At 47.6% G+C, this 20,602-nt stretch overlaps 2 protein-coding genes across 2 annotated transcripts; both read right to left on the bottom strand.

Moving 5' to 3' along the window:
• Window positions 1–1,577: 1,577 nt before the first annotated feature.
• Syf2 (SYF2 pre-mRNA splicing factor) lies at window positions 1,578–11,278 on the bottom strand. The gene is made up of 8 exons (XM_076565386.1): window positions 10,690–11,278; window positions 9,546–9,749; window positions 9,292–9,396; window positions 7,361–7,486; window positions 6,510–6,627; window positions 5,943–6,033; window positions 3,906–4,004; window positions 1,578–2,263 (listed from the first exon to the last, which is right to left on the bottom strand). The coding sequence occupies exons 2-8, from the start codon at window positions 9,567–9,569 to the stop codon at window positions 2,098–2,100; spliced, it is 729 nt and encodes a 242-aa protein (XP_076421501.1). The 5' UTR covers window positions 9,570–9,749; window positions 10,690–11,278; the 3' UTR covers window positions 1,578–2,097.
• Window positions 11,279–15,599: 4,321 nt separating this feature from the next.
• On the bottom strand, window positions 15,600–19,501 carry Rsrp1 (arginine and serine rich protein 1). Its single transcript, XM_006975663.4, has 5 exons — window positions 19,218–19,501; window positions 18,495–19,103; window positions 17,608–17,753; window positions 15,982–16,065; window positions 15,600–15,855 (listed from the first exon to the last, which is right to left on the bottom strand). Exons 2-5 carry the CDS (start codon window positions 19,042–19,044, stop codon window positions 15,739–15,741), a joined length of 897 nt encoding a protein of 298 aa, XP_006975725.2. The 5' UTR covers window positions 19,045–19,103; window positions 19,218–19,501; the 3' UTR covers window positions 15,600–15,738.
• Between the last annotated feature and the right edge of the window lie 1,101 nt (window positions 19,502–20,602).

Below are 20,602 nucleotides of genomic sequence, written 5' to 3'. Positions count from 1 at the left end.
TATCTAGGTCACGGTGGGTCACAGGTGCACGAAGCAGGTAGTGACACTTTCCTAGGTCAGGTACAAAGCCAGTATGTTAACGACTAAGCTAGGTGAGCACATCCAGGGAAGACACCTCTGTCACGGCAGCTTCCAAGCTGCCTCTGGTCTCAGATAAAACTTGATGACACAGCAGAGCATGCCCAGAGGCATTTCCATCCATCATCTTTTTTTTTTTTTTTTGGTTTTTCAAGACAGAGTTTCTCTGTGTAGCTTTGGAGCCTGTCCTGGACTAGCTCTGTAGACCAGGCTGGCCTCGAACTCACAGAGATCCGCCTGCCTTTGTCTCCCGAGTGCTGGGATTACAGGTGTGCGCTACCACTGCCCGGCTCATTTTAATCTTTAAGAAAATTAAAATCGCATTTTTTGATTGTTCATTTATTGTGAGTACCAGTAAAAGTCAGAGGACGACTTGAGCAAGTCTGTTCTCTACTTCTGCCACGTGGGTCCTGGGAATTGAACTCAGGACATCAGGTTTGGCAGCAAGCGCCTTTCCCTCTGAGTCACCTCCCAGCCTAGGCGTAGACTTCAAGGCCAGTCAGGACTGAGACCAGTGTCTCAGTGTCAAACGTGGTGGCAGGGATGGTACCAAGGGATGTGAGGAAGATGGCTCAGTGGGTAAAGCACTTGCCATCCAAGTGTGAGGACCTGACTTCAGACCCCCAAACCCATGCAAAGCCAGACACAGTAGCACACATCTGTCTGTAATCCTAGCATGCCTAAAATGAGGCAGACAAGAGACTGTCCAGAGCTCCCAGGCCATCCTGGAGTCCACGGAAGACGAGGACTGACACCAAGGCTGTCCTCAGATCCCCACTCACACACACTAAACCTGGGCATGGTGGTGCACACCTGTGATCCTAGCACTCGGGAGGAGGATCAGGAATTGAAGATCACCCTCAGCTCATAGTGGGGTCAAGGCCAGCTTCAACTAGATGTCTAACGAGAAAGAAAAAAAAAAAATCAGTTAATTTTAATAAGAGTAATGAGGCTAGGCAGTGGTGGTGCACACCTTTAATCCCAGCACTCAGGAGGCAGAGGCAGGGGATCTCTGTGAGTTCGAGGCCAGCCTGGTCTACAGATCGAGATGCAGGACAGGCACCAAAACTACACAGAGAAACTCTGTCTTGAAAAACCAAAAAAAAAAAAAAAAAAAAAAAGAGTAATGAGTCATCAATGCTACCTTCAAACATTAAAAGTGAAGTATTTGTGGAATGTGCTGAGTTCTGGCTTGGGCTTTGGTTTTGTTTTCTAAGACAAGGTCTCACTAGTGCAGGCTAGCCTAGAACTCCTAAGATTAAGGATGTAAGCAACCATACCCACTTTTTAGGTTTAAATTGGAATTTCCTAATTACTTAGCATTTCAGCCAACAGAGAGGAACTGGACAGCTGCTAAGTTTTTAAGTCTTTGTCTTTCTGAGACATGAAACTGAGCTGACCTTTGGCCCTTTATGTTGAAATGTGGAACAACTGTTCCCGTGCTTGTGAAGTGCCGCCATGCACACATGCCTTGTTTTAAATCAGACATCATTCATGACTCTATTCCAAAGCAGTTTATTGTTCTTTAAAAAGGGAATGTGCAGGCTGACAGTCACGACCTCTGACTCCAGCCCCAGCAGAGAGTGCCAGAACTCCAGGAGCGTGTGTCTTGAGGCCTGGTTCTCAGTCCTGGCCTGGCCAGCCTCAAAGCGCCGCTGTAGCTTCTATCCATTTCCTAACAACACTCAAGCAGCAGCGACTGCCCCTCTGCACACAAACCATCTAAGCCCAAATGATTCAAAGGTTACACGGTTATGCACATTTAAAATACATAGAAAAATAATAATTAGGATTTATACAAATTAGATTTTTACAAAACAACGTCACTACAAGAAATACATCTTACATCCAAGCACAAAAACGTGGACATATGCATGTGTAAGTGAGGGTGAGAAAAGGACATTTATTTCAGAATGCCGGGTGGGAGGCACAGGATGAGCTCTCGAACACACTGGAAGTTTGAATCTGCCAGCAGAAGCCTCCGATCCCTTATGCAGCTTCTGTGCGGTTTCCCGGGGCTCACACAGCTGTCCCTCTCTCCAGGTTCTGCTTGATCTCAGCTGTGTACTTCCCGTAGAACCTCTCCGCCTTCTTGTTGAACTTGGCATTCCTTTCATTGATGTAGTCGATGTCGGCATCATCATTGTAAGGACGTCTTCGGCTGTATTTGTCTCTCTTTTCAATTCTGAGGGAAGGAAGGGAGTTAGGAGGTTCAGAATCACCTTTCCCGGGCCTCTTCATGCTCAAACTCAAGGATCTGCCTGCCTCTGCCTCCCAAACCTTAGGAATGAAGGCATTGACTACCACAGCTGGTCTAACTGCCACCTTCTTTGAGCTTAAAAAATGAACAAAAAAGTGCCGGGCGGTGGTGGCGCACGCCTTTAATCCCAGCACTCGGGAGGCAGAGGCAGGCGGATCTCTGTGAGTTCGAGGCCAGCCTGGGCTACCAAGTGAGTTCCAGGAAAAGCGCAAAGCTATACAGAGAAACCCTGTCTCGAAAAACCAAAAAAAAAAAAAAAAAAAAAAAAATGAACAAAAAGTTCAGGAGAGAATCAGCATTCATAATAAAACACCTTGGGGGACAAAAAAAGCAGGCACAGTTTTCATCAGATGGTGATCTAATTAGTAGAACCTCAGTGTGAGCGACGAGATCCAGCAACTATAGCCTCTGCTCACAGCACTTCGGAACCTCTTCATGGTAGCCCACACCTGTACTCTGAGCAATCGGGACGCAGAGGCTGGAGAACAGCCACCTGTTGGAAGACCAGCCTAGGCTATAAAACGAGAGCCTGTTTCAAAAATCCAAAACAAAAAGAATGCTTCTAAAGATGCTAAAAGTAGGGACAAAAAAGGGTGACTTTGGAGTGAAGTACCCTAACAATTCTATCAGTGATGCCAAGCACTGGGCAAAGTGTGTGGTACACACCACTGCACCCTGGACCATACAGATGGTCCTAACGCATAAATGCTGTCCCCTTCATCAGAAATAAATACGGTCAGGCACTCTGGAGGCAGAGGTAGAAGGATCTCTGTGAGTTTGAGGCCTGCCTGGTCTACAGAGTGAAATTCTATCTAAAAAAGAACAATTAAAACATAATAAATAAATATGGCCAGGTAAAGACCGACAGAAGCATGCAGGCACACAGGCGAACGCACGCACGCGCTCTCGCTCTAGCTCTCTCTCTCTCTCTCTCTCTCTCTCTCTCTAATCTCAGCACTACTTGAGTTCCAACCCAGGCTGGGCTACAACATGAGGCCCGTCTTAAACAGGCACAACTATTAAATGCTTTAAGTTTGGATTGGACACCTAACCCAGGCCTCGGTACTGAAGGCCTGGTCCAGCTGATAGGGATACTAGAAGGTATTGGAACCTTAAATGGGGCTTAAAGAGGAAGGTGGTCCTATAGGTGTGCCCTTGAAAGGACATTAGGACTCCCCTTCTCCCTACCAATCTGCCTGCTTCCTAGTCCTCACAGGCTGACTAGGACGTACTTCTACCATGATCCACTGTGCTACCACAGGCCCAAGAAAATGGACTGAGAGCTCTAAAACCAGGGGCCAAAATAAGTTCTTAGGCATTTTGCTACAGTGACAGAAAGCTAACAGACACCACTGCAGTTCAATTATATCAATATTCCCATCTCCAAATCCTATGGGCTCAAGCTGTACTCACTGTCCAGCTTCAAAACCATCAGACTTGGGGTCAGAAATGAGCTTTATCAGCACTGTGATCTTCAAGTCATCTGAGCACGTCAGTCTCAGATTCTCATCCCACGCACTTTCTCATGAAGTACAGAACATTCCAGGCTGCCCTACTGAGTACTTACTGCTTTTCCAGATCTAAAACCATTCTGTCAATTTCCTCTGAGGAAGGCACATGTGTCCCATGGAGAAGACTGTTGGATGTTGGGAAAAAATCTTCTCCACTGAGAAGACAGCAAGAAAGATTTCCAGTCAGACATGAGTGCTCCAGTCTCCAATTTCAATAAATATACATGTATTGGTGACAAGAGAGATGCATAAATATACTTATTTACACAGCAAAGGTAAAGGAAGGAAAGAAAATGCCGGCTCAGAAAAGATGAGCCAGGCTAGGTGAGTCTGCTAGAGAGCCAGCCCCAGGCAGGACTCTGGGTCCAGGCCAGTCTGGCTCACACAGTAACAGCTTCATTCTTCAATGCATAGAGTGGCCAGCATATAAAGGACTTATCAAAGGTCACAAAGAGCTGGGAGCAAAGTGTCTAAGGTTATTTCTGTGCATCAAAACAGGAGCCTGGCTGGGCATGATAGCACAAGCCTTTAATCCCACCACTAGGAGACAGAGGCAGGCAGAGGCCAGCCTGGCCTACAGAGTGAGTTCCAGAACAGCCAGAGCTACACAGAGAAACCCTGTCTCCCCCAACCCAAGAGAGAGAGGAGAGAGGAGAGAGGAGAGAGGAGGAGAGGGGAGAGGGGAGAGGGAAGGAGAGGGGAGGAGGGGAGAGGAGGAGAGAGGGGAGGAGGGGAGAGAAGAGGGAGAGAAGAGGGAGAGAAGAGGGAGAGAAGAGGGAGAGAAGAGAAGAAAAGAGAAGAGAAGAGAAGAGAAGAGAAGAGAAGAGAAGAGAAGAGAAGAGAAGAGAAGAGAAGAGAAGAGAAGAGGCTGGAGAAATGGCTTAGAGGTTGAGAGCATGACTGCTCTTCCAGAGGTCCTGAGTTCAATTCCCAGCAACCACATGGTGGCTCACAACCATCTGTAATGAGAACTAGTGCCCTCTTCTGGTCATACATGCTGTATACATAATAAATAAATCTAAAAAAAAAAAAGAAAGAAAGAGAGAGAGAGAGAGAGAGAGAGAGAGAGAGAGAGAGAGAGAGAAAGAAAGAAAGAAAGAAAGAAAGAAAGAAAGAAAGAAAGAAAGAAAGAAAGAAAGAAAGAAAGAAAGAAAGAAAGAAAGAAAGAAAGAAAGAAAGAAGGAAAGAAAGGAAGAAAGGAAGAAAGGAAGAAAAGAAAGAAAGAAAGAAAGGGAAAAAAGGAGCCTGGCTGGGCATGGCGGCACACACCTTTAATCCCAGTACTTGGGAGGCCAAGGCAGGATGATCTCTGAGTTCCAGGACAGCCAGGGCTACACAGAGAAACCTGTTCTTAAAAACAAACAAGAGAGAAAAAAAAAGGGGGGGGAGGGCTGGAGAGATGGCTCAACAGTTAAGAGCACTGACTGCTCTTCCAGAGGTCCTGAGTTCAATTTCCAGCAACCACATGGTGGCTCACAACCATCTGTAATGAGATCTGACATGCAGGCAGAACACTGTATACATAATAAATAAATAAATAAATCTTAAAAAAAAAAAGAGTCTGGCCCACCTGCCCCAGCCAAGCCTACCCATACAACCTCTCTGCTTTCATGCCACAGCTCTGAGCAGCTGTGAATGAAGAACACTGAGGCCCTGAGTCCATCTGATCCTTTACAAAGCTGACCTGCTCCAGCCCCAAAGCATTCAGCTCCTACAAGAGCACCTAGCTCTGATAACCTGAGTTTGCCACCTGAAAGTCTCCGAGGGAAATCAAGGCTTAACTACCATGTGATGGAGGGAACAGTAATTAGTGTTATCAAAACAGAGACTATCAAAAGACAGCCACTGATAATCCACAAATCACTATTAAATTGAGTCTGCTCAGGCAAGCTGGCAAACACCTGTAATCCCAGCACTCAGAGGAGATTGAGGCAGGAGGATTGCTGTGAGAACAAGGACAGCCCAATCCACACCGTAGGAATGTCTCAAGTAAGTAAACAGCTAGTTTAGCTGGTTTGTGTTTACCCGTGTCTGTAAACATCTATTTGCACCCACCTCCCCAGAACAGCCACGCATTCCTTCCAAGGACTTACTGCTTTTCCCTCTGTCGCTCATAGCTTTCCATGTCAGGTTTGATCTGCTTGGTCAGCCGGTGATACTGGCGTAATTGGGCAGCAGCATAATCTAAACAAAATGAGAATCAGAGGTGATCTGTGGCCTTATCTGGGCACTACTTATAAGAGAAAACTCAAAATCATTATCGCCCTACACGCACAAGACACTAGCCTAAGCACAGCCTCCACCCTGAACGGGTTGAAAGGAAGACTGGCTAATTCTGTCAGGGGTGGTAGCACACTTCGGTAAACCCATCACTCAGGAGTTGAGGCAGGAGGATCCTGAGTTTGTAGACTGCCTGGGCTAACTACCTAGTGAAACTAAAGAACAAGATGGCAACAACAAAGACTAACTGTACACTAAGGACCAAAGCAGCCAGCAGACTGACAGGGGCCCTGGCTTCTCCCTTGACACACCAGCATTCTCCATGGCCTCCTGGACTATTCCAAGAATGAAGTTCCATGGCCATGTGCTCTCACTAAAGCAGAAGCCTGGGTCCAGCAGGCCCATTCAGTAAAGCAGAGGTCAGCACGAGTCAGCTGTACCTGAAAACCCCAGGTCAGGGTTCCTCCTCTTCTTCCTCCTCTCCCACCGCTCAGCGTCCTCCGCACTGATCTCCAGCAGCTTCACTTTCTCGTAGTCTTCCCCTCTTGCCGCACACTCCTGGAAAGACAGGCAGCGCCGCTACCCACCCGCCCCACAACGCTCACCTTCATTTTTGTTTGTTTTGGTTTCTTGAGCCCAGAATGGCCTCAAATTCAAAGAAATCCTCCTGCCTCAGCTTCACAAGTGCTGGAACTATAGGCATGACCCACCATGCCCAGCTATTTGACCTACTTTAAATTAAGAAAAAAACTAATCAAAGTATCAAGCGTCAGACCATCACGGCAGCCCGGTGGGTGAAAAGTGATTGCTGCCGATCATGAGCACCTGAGTTCTACATCAGGCCTCACATGGTGGAAGGAGAGAGCTATCATGTGTCCTCTGACCCCCACTCTTGTGCCCACAAACACACAAACAACAACGTAATAAAACTACAATCAACAGAACAGAAGAGAGCAGGTGTCAGACCTGTTGTAAATATTTTGCAGATGTTAACTCACAGAATTCATAATTCACTTCAGTAACCATTATTATAGTCTTTGTCCTACAGATAAAAGAGTAAGGTTCAGCCAGGCAGTGGTGGCACACGACTTTGATCACAGAACTTGGGAAACAGAGGCAAGCAGATCTCTGTGAGTTCCAGGACAGTCAGAGCTACACAGAGAAACCCTGTCTTGAAAAGTCAAAAAAGAAAGGAAGAAAAGAAAGAAGGCTCCCTGAGGTAAATGACTTGCCCACCTACTCGGCTACCAGGGTCTCCTGTCTCCCTGACAGACAACCAGGGCTTCCTGACCTTTTTCTTTTCCTCCTCCTGAAGCTCCCACTCTAAACGCGCTTTCTTGGCTTCCCAGTTTGCAGGCAACTTAAGTCTTTTGTCTTCTTCCACAACTTCCTGGTGATTCAACTTACGGGCTTCATTCTGTACGGAAGAAAAAAAAAGACAGTCAGGTAACACAGGAGATAGCCCAAGTAGACCCTGTCTTCTTTGCAGTGACTAAGTGATCCATTTAATGCTGCAGGCAATAAAAAGCCACCCAACGACTCTAAGCCCAGGAACAGACTCATAAAGGCACACCCCTGGATGAGACTGACTCTAAGCCCAGGAATAGACTCATAAAGGCACACCCCCGGATGAGACCGGTGAGGCGAAGTGCCCTCGCCACACCACACCACGGCACAGGAGGAACTGCACTGAAAGGCGGCAGCATTAGGAAGGTTGAGAACCACTGTTTACAGTGGAAACTTTCAGAGGTGTGCTGCTCCATTTGTTTGTTTTGTTTTATATTCGTGGAGGCTCAAAGACCATTTTTTAAAAAAATAGTTCCTTTGAACCAGCAAGTTGGCTCAGTGGGTAACGGTGACGGCCACATAGCCAGATGACTTCAATACCTGGACCCACACTGTAGGAATTTTAAAAGGGTGGGAAGGAGTCACACCATACAACGGGGCCCACGAGGGAGGATTACTGGGGGAAGGGCAGAGGCCGGTCCCTGGGGACGAGAGCAAAGGAAGAAAAAGAGATGGGAGGTGGGCAAGGCCCATCGTTTATAAGTAGGGAATGCACACAGGAGGTGCTCTTAGTGGCTGCAGCCTATGAGGACGTATCCTGTCAGTACCCTAAGGGCAGGCCAGTACAGATGCCTAAATGCTAACACACACGATAGGAGAAAACTGACTCGTTCCTGTCATCTACATGCACTTCATGACACTTGAGCACACACACATACACAAACACCAATCACAAATGCATTTGTGTGTGTGTGTGTGTGTGTGTGTGTGTGTGTGTGTGTGTGTGTGTGTGAGAGAGAGAGTGCACATGCCTCAGGTCAGAGGACATCATTGTGGAGCTGCTTCTCTCCTCCACTGTTACCTGAGTTCCAGGGATCAAATTCTGATGGCTAAATTTGTACAAGGGCCTATAACCACTGAGTCATCTCAGCAACCTAAGGACCATTTTTTCAAAGTTCAAGAGAAAAAAACAAGTCAAGCAAGCTGTAAGTCTTGGCAGGTGCCCAGAGAAGAGAGATAAGAGGATAATATAGCCATGCCTTTTGAGTTACATTCCAAAAAAACCAAACAGGTCAGCAAAAGGGGTCAGGTGGGCAAGTAGCCACACAGGGAAGTGAGCAGGAGCTGTCGGCAGAGAAAAAATGATAATGTCCAGACTGTCTGGGCAGCCATGCTTAGGATTTGGGTGGGTATCCAAACAAAGTATACTTACTTGAAAAGTAAGCTATACTTTTTTGTTTTGGTTTGGTTTTTCGAGACAAGTCTTTCTCTGCATAGCCCTGGCTGTCCTGGAGCTCACTCTGTAGACCAGGCTGGCCTCGAACTCACAGAGATCTGCCTGCCTCTGCCTCCCAAGTGCTGGGATTAAAGGAGTGCGCCACCACCGACCGGCATGTTACACTTTTTGAGTTTGAACTTGGAAAAGGGGAAGTGTGTGCTTTTTAAGGGGTGAGGAAACTCTTACTAAGAAGTTTCTTCCTACTTCTAGCGAATTTTTTCCCTAGCTGAAAATGAAAGCTAGAATCATGGAGCAGGGGGCCGTTAGGAACAGAACTAATTAATCTCCCCCAAATAAAGTAAGTCCTGTGGGTGGGGCCTGGGAGGAGCGAGCGGAGCGGCTTCGGACGCTGTCAAAGCCATCTCCAAGGGAGTTCGGACCCGCAGCGGAGACCTTGCGGTCCCGGACGCCCGGCCCGGCCCGGCCCCGCCACTCACCCGCTTCAGATGCAGCTCGCGGAACTTGCGCAGCCTCTGCTCGCGCTTCTGCGCCGCCAGCTCTTCGGCCGCCGAGGGCCGGTCTTCCGCGCCGTCCGCGGGCACCTGCGGTCACAACCGGCTTCAGGCTCGGCGTCCCCTCCTGCCACAGCCCGGGCCCGGGCCCGACACCCCAGTAGCCGCGCCTGGACTCGCCTCATGTCCCACCCCGGCGTCACCCCGCCAAAACCCTGCGCGAGGCCGGGCGTACTCACCTCGACTTCAGTCGCAGCCGCCATTACAGCCTTCTCTCTACTTCCGGCAACAACAGCGAGCACTTCCGTCGGCCTCCAGTCCGCGGCTGCAAGCCCCGCCCCTTTCAGTGCGGGCGGCTGACGCTAAGCGTGGTGGTGCGCAGGCGCAGATTGCGCAAGCAATGGCCCGGCTGAGCAAGGTGGTGTCACTCAGGAACGCGTCACCTAGAATGGAGTGCCGGGAAGGAGCCTGGCTGGGAATCACGTACCCTGCCTCACATAGACCTTGAGTGCAGTCCGCTCTAAGTCGCTTCCGTAGCGCAGATAATTTTCTGATGTTACCGACTGCAGGAGAACAGGGCCGCCTTCCTACTGTTCACTCTCATGTCCCAGGACCACAGGGACTCCCAAAGTTACTAAAATAATGCGGGAATACAACAGGAACATAGGAAGCGCGTTCCTTTCTAATATGACAACTACTAATTAGATGGAAGGTATGTGAGTACAAATAGCTGTGGTGGCATACGCCTGGCATCCCAGCAGCCCAGTCTGGTCCAGGCCAATTTTAGGCCTAGTGAGTTCTAGGCCAGGTGACACATTGAGACTGTCTCAAAAATAAAATAAAAGCAGCCTGGCACTTGGGAGGCAGGGGCTGTGTGAGTTCGAGGCCAGCCTGGTCTACACAGTGAGATCCTGTCTCAAAATAAAATAAAATAAATGAAAATAAAAGCACGAATTTATATCTAAACAATGAGGGATAACCTATTTTCTGGTTGGAAAACTATCACCAAAACATACCATGTAGTATCCCAAATGAGTGTTTGTAAATGTATGCCACCTGAATTCCAGGGAGATTGTTTTTTTTCTTTTTATTGGTGTTTTTGTTTGTTGATTCCTTGGTTGGTTTTTGGTTTTGTGTGTGTGTAGACAGGGTTTCTCTGTGTATCCCTGGCTGAATAAGAATAAGGACATAGAGCAAGTGTGGTGGTACAGGTCTGTTACCAGCACTCAGGAGTGGCAGGATCAGAAGTTCAAGGTCATCTGGGTGTGATAGCACAGGTCTTTAGTCCCAGCAGAGGCAGGAGTATGTTAAGCTAATCCATGAGACTCTGTTAAAGGGTCTCAAGGATTTATTAAGATATAAAATGGGGAGAAATACACTTACGGATACAGAATAAAGTAAACAGCCGTCATCATCGTCGTCTTCCTCCTCCGTTCTGCCTGGAACCAGACATCCAGTGTCTGACCACTCCAAGAGAGGGCAAGAACACCCTACCCCCCACCGCCTTCCTCAGTTTCAAGCAGTCGGTACCCAGAAAAAAAACACGCCTCTATCGTGGAGATCCCCAAGGTCATTGGCAGAGCGAATTCCCACAACAGGAGGATATGAGTCAAGGCCAGTATGGTCTACACAATGAGTTCCAGGGCAAACAGGACTACATAGAGACCCTGCCTCAAAAACCAAAATAGACTTACCAGAAGGGAATGGATTCAGTAAATGACAGTGGTGGAAACTATGGAGGGCAGACTTGTCAATAAAGGCAAATTCAGTATACACTAGAGGAATTGTAGAAATACGATACCACTGTAGAATGAGACATCTCTACACTGACGTGAGAAGACAGTTGCGGGGTTGGAGATGGCTCAGTGGCTGAGTGAGCTGCTCTTGTCATAGGACCCTGGTTCGTGGCAGCCATATTGCCAACTGCCTGAAACTGCAGCTGTAGGAGACAGAAAGCCTCCGGCAGTTACACCTGTATGTACACACATAAACACATGTTCTAAGAGAGGAAGGAGGTTCCATTCTCAGCACCCACAGCTAGGACCATCCTTAATTCTAGTTCCAGGAAATCCAACACCCACATCTGACCTCTGTGTACACCAGACATGCGGGTGGAGTATATATACATGCAGGCAAAACACCCATACATGTTATTAAATACAGTAACTTCCTTATTTATTTATAAGTTCATTACCCTCCTAATACTATGTCATTTGATGTATGGGTTTTTTCTTTGTTTTGTTTTTCAAGACAGGTTTTCTCTGTATAGTTTTGGTGCCTGTCCTGGATCTCGCTCTGTAGCCCAGGCTGGCCTTAAACTCACAGAGATCTGCCTGGCTCTGCCTCCCGAGTGCTGGGATTAAAGGGATGCGCCACCTCCACTCAGTCATCATTTGATGTTTTGTGGGGATTTTGTGCTACTGGAGACTGAACCCATGTGCTCTACTTTTGAGTATGTCCCCAGCACTGAGTAAATCATTCTTGATTTTGTTCTTTTTTTTTTTGGCTTTTCAAGACAAGGTTCTCTGTGGAGCCCTGGCTGTCCTGAAACTCACTTTATAGACCAGGCTGGCCTGGAACTCAGAGATTCATCTGCCTCTGCCTCCCAAGTGCTGGGATTAAAGGCATGTGCCACCACTGCCCAGCAAATAATTCATTCTTAACCTGTATGTGAAATACCTGTTTACATCAATCTGTTCACTGCTACCTTGACAAAGAATGTGACCAAAAGCCACACAAACAATACAAGCTACTGTGGCTAGGAATACAAGTCTAGGTCACTGTATATTTAAATTTTCCATAGGGTCAAATTTCTCAAGGATGCTCTGTACAATTGAATGCAGTGATAGGAATATTCTTACTATGGTACATTTATTTTTTCCCAAAGGTGGTCTTTATCAAACATGGTGGTGTACACCTTTAATCCCAACCCAGGGAGGCAGAGGCAAGTGGATCTCTCCAAGTTCAGCCTGGTATACATAATGAGTTCCACTGTGGTGGACCACAGAGGTTTCCTAGTGAGAACTTACTCAGGGTCCCAGAATCTGAGCTTGCTTTACCCAGCAGGGCTGCATAAGGGGATGACTTGACCACGGGTATGGTTACCAGGTGTTTGGAAGGGTCTACACTTGACTGTGCAGTGTGCTTTGATCTTACAAGGGGAGAGTCTTTTGCCCCATTCCTTGACATTGTTATAAAAATCCCTTTTGAATAAACAGAAGGGGCCATTGGGTAAGTGATCCAGGCCCTGCTGAAGCTATCCTGTGTTTCTTCTGTCAATTAGGTCTACCTAATATTTTCTTATCCCTCTCATAAGAACCCTTCAAAAGGTGGGAGCTGAACTCCCTAATTCCAGGACAGCCAGAGCTATGTAGACCCTCTCAAAAAGCTGTTGGAACCCATCTGGGTTTCCTGGTGGCTTTGCCCAGCAGGTTTGCATAGAGGATGATTGGACCACGGGTCTAAGTATCAGGTGTCTGAAAGCATCTGCACGTTGGCTGTTATCTAGCAAGGGGAAGGTCTTTGCTCCTCCCCTTGGCATTGTGAAAAAAAGCCCTTTGGAATAGTTCGGGGCTGGTGGGTTGATGGGCCCCCAAGGCTATCCTGTTTTCTGTCTTTCCTCTCATTTTCTAGTTATCTCTTTCTAGCTAATATTTCTCACTTCTCCCTATCTCAAGAGTACCCTGGGTCGTAAAAGTGGTGGCTGGTCTGCCACAAAAAATAAAATAAAATGAAATCCCATGGGGGGGAAAAGTGTGAAACTCCTTGGGACTGGGGGCAGGCAGCCTTCACAATCCTCCAGCCTCCAGAAGTGCTAGGATTATAGGAGTGCACTAGCATGCTCTATGTAAATGGTGCTGGGTTCAAAGAAACTCAGGCAGTGCAGAGTATGATAGACAAGTACTCGACATCCCCAAGTTACATCCCCAGCCCACTACTTGTACTTTGAAGATAGCTGCTAGCCCACAATTTTAACATAGCTATTGGCTGATTTCTTAGAAAATGACAATCAATGGGCTGGAGAGATGGCTCAGAGGTTAAGAGCACCGACTGCTCTTCTAGAGATCCTGAGTTCAATTCCCAGCACCCACATGGTGGCTCACAACCATCTGTAACGAGATCTGGCGCTCTCTTCTGCATACATAATAAATCTTAAAAAAAAAGAAAATAAAATGACGATCAAAAATACATGGTGCCGGCGGTGGTGCTACACGCCTTTAATCCCAGCATTTGGGAGGTAGGGCCAGGTGGATCTGAGTTGCAAGAAAGGCGCCAAAGCTACACAAAGAAACCGTCTCAAAAAAAAAAAAAAAAAACCAAAAACATGGCTTTATCATCAGTATTTGAGGACTGAGACATAGTATTTGTTCATCCCCCGCTTTGAAAACCTTTTCTGCCCAATGAGTAAGTTATTTGTTATACTCAGTAAACTCCCAACACAACCTTGAGTGAAAGAAAGATTAAGTCCTCTTGCCTGATGAACCCACCCTATCTTAGGTTAACTTTGGATCAGAGGTTAAGGTCCTGAGTTCAATTCCCGGCAACCACAGTGCAGTGCAGGCATACATGCAAGCAAAACACTGTATATATACACACGTATTAAATTAAAAAAGAGACCTGACCTAATCATGCTTCTAAGATGAAAGTGCCATGAAAAGGGAGGGCTATAGGGTTTCCAGCTTTCTTGGGTGTCTCTCACAGGCAAGCTTGGTTCTGAACCATCCTCATCTGCTTACTAATTCATACCCTTTGTGTGGGGCGTTTACCCACCACCCCCACAGCTTCCCAGAGTTTTCTTGAGTGCAATCAGCAGGAAATATTAGGATTTATAGCGGAGAATCTTGCAGAGATAAACAGAGAAAATAAAGGATAGCCTCGAGAGGGCCTGGAACCTATTCCAACGGGCCCTGACTGTCTCTGGCCTAGGGTTTTTATAGAGACGCCAAGGGGTGGAGCAAAAGACCTCCCCCCCCCCCCCAGCACAGCCAAGTGCAGATCATCTCAGACACCTGCACTCAGGCCCGTGGTCCTGATCCTCCTCTATTCGGACCTGCTGGGTAAAGCCACGAGGAACCCCAGAACGGGCTCCCACACCTTTTAAGTGTTGTGTCCCATCTATCAGAGTTGAGCTCTTTATTGACAAATTCTCAGATTAATGGTACAACACGCAGCCAAGTTGAACCTAACTGTGAAACATAAGACTGACATTGGCAACTGGAAGGATGGGGATTATTTTCTTGACTTTTATTTTTTTCAAGACAGCAGGGGTTTCTCTATGTCCCTGGCTGTTCTGGAATTCTATAGACCAGGCTGACCTGCTTCCTGACTGGATTAAAGGCCTGCACCCACACCACCTACTTGACTTGGGTTTGTTTTTAACAGCCCTGGAGCTTGCCTTGAACTCAGATCTACTTGTACCTGTCCCTGCCTCCTGAGTGCTGGGAATTCCCAGCTAAGACTGTTTTTAACACCACTTCTTTTTTACAATAACTGTATGGATGGCTTGACTGCATGTTATGTCAGTTCACTAAGTGCAACAAGATGATGTTTGGATCCCCAGGAATCGGGAGTTACAGATGGTTCTGGGACACCTGATGGGTGTTCAGACTAAAACCTGTGTCCACTGGAAGAGCAGCCAGTACTTAAACCACTGAGCCATCTCTGATTCCTACTACCATCAGGCTATACCTTAGGACACCTTAGCACTCAGGAGGCAGGCAGAAGATCTAAGTTTGATTCAGGCCAAGAGATCTACAAAGAGAACTAGTTAGGGATACACATTTAAAACTAAGTAAGAACAGCCTCGCTGGGTGGTGGTGGCACACGCCTTTAATCCCAGCACTCGGGAGGCAGAGGCAGGCGGATCTCGGTTCGAGGCCAGCCTGGGCTAACAAGTGAGTCCCAGGAAAGGGGCAAAGCTTCACAGAGAAACCCTGTCTCGGGGAAGAAGAAAAAAAAAAAAGAACAGCCTCTCCCCAACCTACCATACAAAGTCATTGTATGAATTAAAAATCTTGTATTGTCTGTTCAGACTCGTTTGGGGATTAGGAAGGTTTATCAGAAGTAGATCCATTTAATATCCATGAAATAAAGACAAATAATACAAAGTTTATTAACAAATAAATATACAAAATACACAGTACTCAACTGTGTCTTACAAAAAATTCACCCTCGTATATATGCAATACTATACAATACTTACAAGTATATATAAGACTCCCATCTGTATGCAATTCTCTGGTCGGTCTGTGTTCTTATCTTCAAGAGAAACCTCAACTGTGAACATGTCACCATTAAGCATCTTTCTGGATTTTAATCTTAATGGATTTTAGTCACATTTACTGCCAAGAGACTCAAGCAGGTAGGATAATGCTGGAGGACAGGAACTCTCAGTAAAGTGCAGTTTTAGGCAACCCCAGCCCCAGTTTTCCTTTAAACGGGTATCCACAGTCCATAAGGACTTTTTTTCTTATCTATTTTTGGTGATCCTGATGATGTCTCTTCAGCAGCAGCTTTAGCTGTTTTCTGTAATGGTTTTGCTATGGAATTCTGTAAGACAAATTAAAAGTCAACTTCCCAGATTATCAGAACAAAAAAGTTTAAAAAAAAAAAAAGCTTACACAGTAAAATAACACCCCAGATCCATTGTCAAGAATGACGTTTGGACACACTTACATTGGAGCTGAAGGCTATGTTTTTCTGTGCGGAAGATTTTTCACTGGGATTTTTACCTCCATCTTCAGTTTGCTTTTCTGAATGCTAGAGAGGCAGAGAATTTTAAACATAGCCTTAGTTTTTTGAATATTGTATAAAAAGCAGCCCACTGCACACAAATGTAGCTGTAGACACACAAACCAAATTCCACCTACTGCCACAGTTAACAAGCTAGACAACAAAAAAAAAAACTTGTTTCCACTTAACAATATTGATTCAGAGAGAAGTAGACACAACACAGTTCCCCATGAATACCTGATTCCTGCTTTGGATATAAGTTTTTTTGTTTGTTTGTTTTTGTTTTTGGTCTGTTCGAGACAGGGTTTCTCTGTGTAGTTTTGGTGCCTGTCCTGGATCTCGCTCTGTAGATCAGGCTGGCCTCAACTCAGAGGTCTGAGTGGCTCTGCCCCTCCCAGAGTGCTGGGATTAAAGGCGTGGGCCACTGCCACCACCACCTGGCTACAACTCATTTTTGAGTAAGTGCAATAGAAAATGCTTTGTCAAAATAAGAGGCATATGAGAAACGTGCCCCAATCATCCCAATCATCTCTTAAGCACTTGCCTAAGCAAATAGTAGGCAAACCCTAAGGTCACAGCAATTCAAACTATCTCATTGTACTACTTTTACCTTAAATTTCCACAAAGCAAATTTTTGAGATCCCTGGCTGGCCTTTTGATTCCTTATGTAGCCAAGGATGACCTTGAACAATCCTGTCTTCCAGTGCTAGGATCACAGGTATGGGGCACTAAACCCAGTTTACAGCTGGGAACAACAACCCCAGGTGTTGTGTACCCTAGAGCAACTGAACTACAATATTCCCAGACCAAATTATCAATTTTAAGATTCAGGTTTTGCATTAAATTATAAGTACAGTGCAATGTGCCAATGCACATCTTTTGTAATTCTGGAGAATTATAATAAACTTATCTGCAAGTGAAGCAGGCCTCTTCTTCTGTAATCTCTCAAAACATCTGGAATATATTGCATATATTATGAACGGGACATCTAGATCACAGATGCCCCACCATTACACAGTGAATCTAGACTGAATTGTCAAACTGCCTTACACAAAGAGCCCTAGCCCAAAACTCTAACATGCACATGGACTACCTTCAACAAAAACTAAACTTCAGTCTGAACATAAACTCTGGCCATTTTAACCCATGATCAATTACCAACAGATTTTCTTCATCATTGTCTGGAGACCACATTCATGATTTCTATAAGACAGAAATAAAGCAGATAAACTATACTGTATACTGAGCAGACGTTTGGGAACATAATGCTGTAAATGAAAGCTACTGATAGAGTGCTCCAGTCTCTAAAGACTAGAAAGAGTAAGAAAAAGACAAAGTAATATAGTCAATAATATAGTCAGTGGTTTTACTGTTATGGAAAAACAAACCAAGTGTCAGAATGAAAGCAAGTTCATCATCTCCCAGTTTCCTAGGGGATGGTCTAGTATTTGTCAGATTAAGGTTAGTTTTGTTCTGGGCAAATGATATAAGACGTCCCAGGAGGGCTGTCTATAGTAAACTGACAGAGGATAATGAGAACTGCAGGCGTAGCCTTCTGAAGATACTTACCTCCATCTTTGCGCCACTGCTAGAAACAGCTGCTCCCTGGCTTGTTTCCTTGGCTACAGTTCGGAGACTCGCTGGCAAGTCAAAGTTGGCTGTTCCTAGAGCTTTTGCTGCATTGGCTTTTGCTATTTCTAGCAGCTCCATTCGATCTAAGGACATTAAGACATTCATTACTCTCCAAGTCTCCCTAAGGCTCAAAATAATGTGCCCCTCCCTTCTGTCGTTCTTCCCCCAACCCCCGCCGCCCCCTAGGGTTTTCTGAGACAAGGTTTCTCTGTTTAACAGTCCTGGTTGTCCCTGAACTCACTCTGTAGACCAGGCTGGCCTCAAACTCCAGAAATCCACCTGCCTCTGCCTCCCAAGTGCTGGGATTAAAACCACTCCCCATTTTTCTGTACAGCCCTGGCTGTCCTGGAATTCATAGATCCCCTTGCATCTAGAGTGCTGGGATTAAAGACCTGCACCACCACCGACAGGCTACAGTTTTGTTCTAACAGCATTTTTTCTTAACTTTTACCTGACAGAAAGAAAAAGCAGGCAAAATGCATAGCTTTTTTTCCCCCAGTAAATCGCATTAAAAAAAAGTTCTTCCCACCTTAAACTAAGTAATTAACATTTTAAAGGCTGTATTAAAACCGCCGGCGAGAAGGATAGTGAGACTCCTTTGGCACCAAAAGTAAATACCCTGGAAGAGCGCCCGAGAGCGGTGCAATCTACCTAGCATGTTAAGAGGTCCCGGTTTAATCTTATCAAACCTAACTAAACCACACCTTGGCCGACTCCACCCGGCGCGGTGGAAAAGACTTTCAGGGAGGGCGGGGGAGGTGGCTCGGCTGACGGTGTCCTAAACTCAACGCCCAGGACCCCAAGGAAGTGACCCCGAGACCCACCTTTCTCAGTTAGGCGAAAGGGGGTCCTGCTCCTGCTGCGCGACCTGCTTCTGGACCTCCACCTGGGGCGATCCTCGGGGTACACCGTGCGCCCGAAGCCGTAGTAGCGCCGCCCGCGCGTGATGGCGTAGTACGACCTCCGGTGATACGAGCGCCCGCGGGAGCGCGACCTGCTCCGGGAGCGGTAGGGCGACGGCGACGGGTCGTACCTCCGCGGCCGCCCGGAGCGGCTGTCCCGGTGGTAGCGGCGGCCGCGGGAGCGGCTGCGCGAGTACGACCGCGAGTAGCGCCTGTACTTGCGCTGATGGCGCCTGCGGGACCGGGACCGGGACCGCGACCGCCTGCTCCGCCGCGGCCGGCTGCGGCTGCGCGACGACGAGCGGCTGGAGCTGCGGGAGCCGGGCCCGGAGCTGCGGGACGAAGAGCGGCTGCGGGAGCGCGACGACAGGCGGCTGGAGCGGCCCGAGCCCGCGCTGGACGGCGACGCTTTCTCCTGCGGGGAGCCGGGCCACATATCGTTCACGTACTTGGACATGGCGGCCGAGGACATGACTTCCTCCCTCGGAATCGGGCTCCTTCCGCAAACGCGGCGGCGGCGGCGTCTAGGAACTACGGCAAAGGGCACGGGTCAGGCCCGGAGGCGGGAGCGCGCCGTGCGCATGCGCGGAGAGACAAGGGCGCGCCCCTCCCCCCACGCCCCCCCCACCGTGCCCCCCGACTCACCTTAAAGCGATGACGTGCTCGCACAGGCGAGAGGAAAGCCTAGCAGACACCCTCCTCTCAGACCACAGACCCAAGGCGGCGGGAGCCTCGTCTCGATCGACCGAAGACGACAGCAACCTCCACCTCCGAAGTCCGGACGCGAACTGAACAGAGTGAGGACGTCAGCGTCGAAAATACCAGAACCGAGCGCGGAGCCTGCGCACAAACGCCGGCGCGGCGGGGCGGGCTCTCCTCTCGTCCAATCGCCACTCGACACTCGCGCTCCGCCGGTTGCCTCGGGCTACGCCCTCGAGACGCGCATGCGCGTCGGGGGCCGTCGCGCCCCCCCGCCCCCACCCCACTTCCTCCCGGCCTTCCACATCCGGGTATTTTGAGGATTTGTTGTTTTTTTTTCAGGGATTTTTGTTTGTAGGGTGGATAATTGGTTGGTTTTGGGCTTTGGTTTTTTGAGGCAGGAACTAGCTATGGTAGCTCAATCAGGCCTCGAACTCGCAGCAATCCTCCTGTCTCTGCTGCCCTAGTACTAGGATTACCGGTCTGTGCCGCCACGCCCAGCTCTGTTTTCCTTTGTTCTTTTGGGTTTTTTTACTTTTTTTTTTTAACTTCCTCTTTTCGATCTTGAATTTGGGGGGAAAGGCGGGGTCGCAGATAATTTCGCGGGCTCAACAGGCGGATCAGGGGCACAGAAGACCATGGCGACCCGCCCAACGCCCTTCCCCCGAGCAGCTGCGACCTAGCTGTCCCGGAGCTTGGGAAGGGACATCACACGGCCCGGAAAATGCAGTTTTATTATGGAAAGGGTGCTTTAACTTCCTTATTTGAGCTAGTAAAGGTAATCGGAGTCGAGACAGAAATTCCAAGACGACCGCATTCTTACTTTGAGGAGTAAGAATGATGATAGATCTGATATATATATATATATACATATAAAATTGTGTGTTCCTGGTGCATGTGCAACGTGTTGGGTGCTGGAGCCCACAGAGGTCAGAAGAGAAGTCAGATCACTTGGAACCAGTTACAGGCGGTTGTGGGCAACAAGCATTCGGGTTCTGGGACCTCAGCTCTGTAACACAGCAAAAGCCTTCTTAATAATGAGCCGTTTCTGCAGCCTAATACGTCTGTCCTAAGAAAAATGTGATTAGCGCAGGACCTTTAAACTTATTTCCAGGACAGATCCCAAACATTCATCGTCATAAAGCATAACAGTGACCTTGAAAATTGTAGGTAGCCGGGCGGTGGTGGCGCACGCCTTTAATCCCAGCACCCGAGAGGAAGAGCGGGCAGATCTCTGTGAGTTCGAGGCCAGCCTGGTCTACAGAGTGAGTTCCAAGACAGCCAGGACTGTTTCACAGAGAAACCCTGTCTCAGAAAAAAAAGAAAAAGAA

This window comes from Peromyscus maniculatus, chromosome 2 (genome assembly GCF_049852395.1).
Source record: "Peromyscus maniculatus bairdii isolate BWxNUB_F1_BW_parent chromosome 2, HU_Pman_BW_mat_3.1, whole genome shotgun sequence".
In the NCBI taxonomy this organism is placed as follows: domain Eukaryota; kingdom Metazoa; phylum Chordata; class Mammalia; order Rodentia; family Cricetidae; genus Peromyscus; species Peromyscus maniculatus.
The sequence above is the reverse complement of the archived record's forward strand: the minus strand, read 5'-3'. Positions and strand labels throughout refer to the sequence as shown.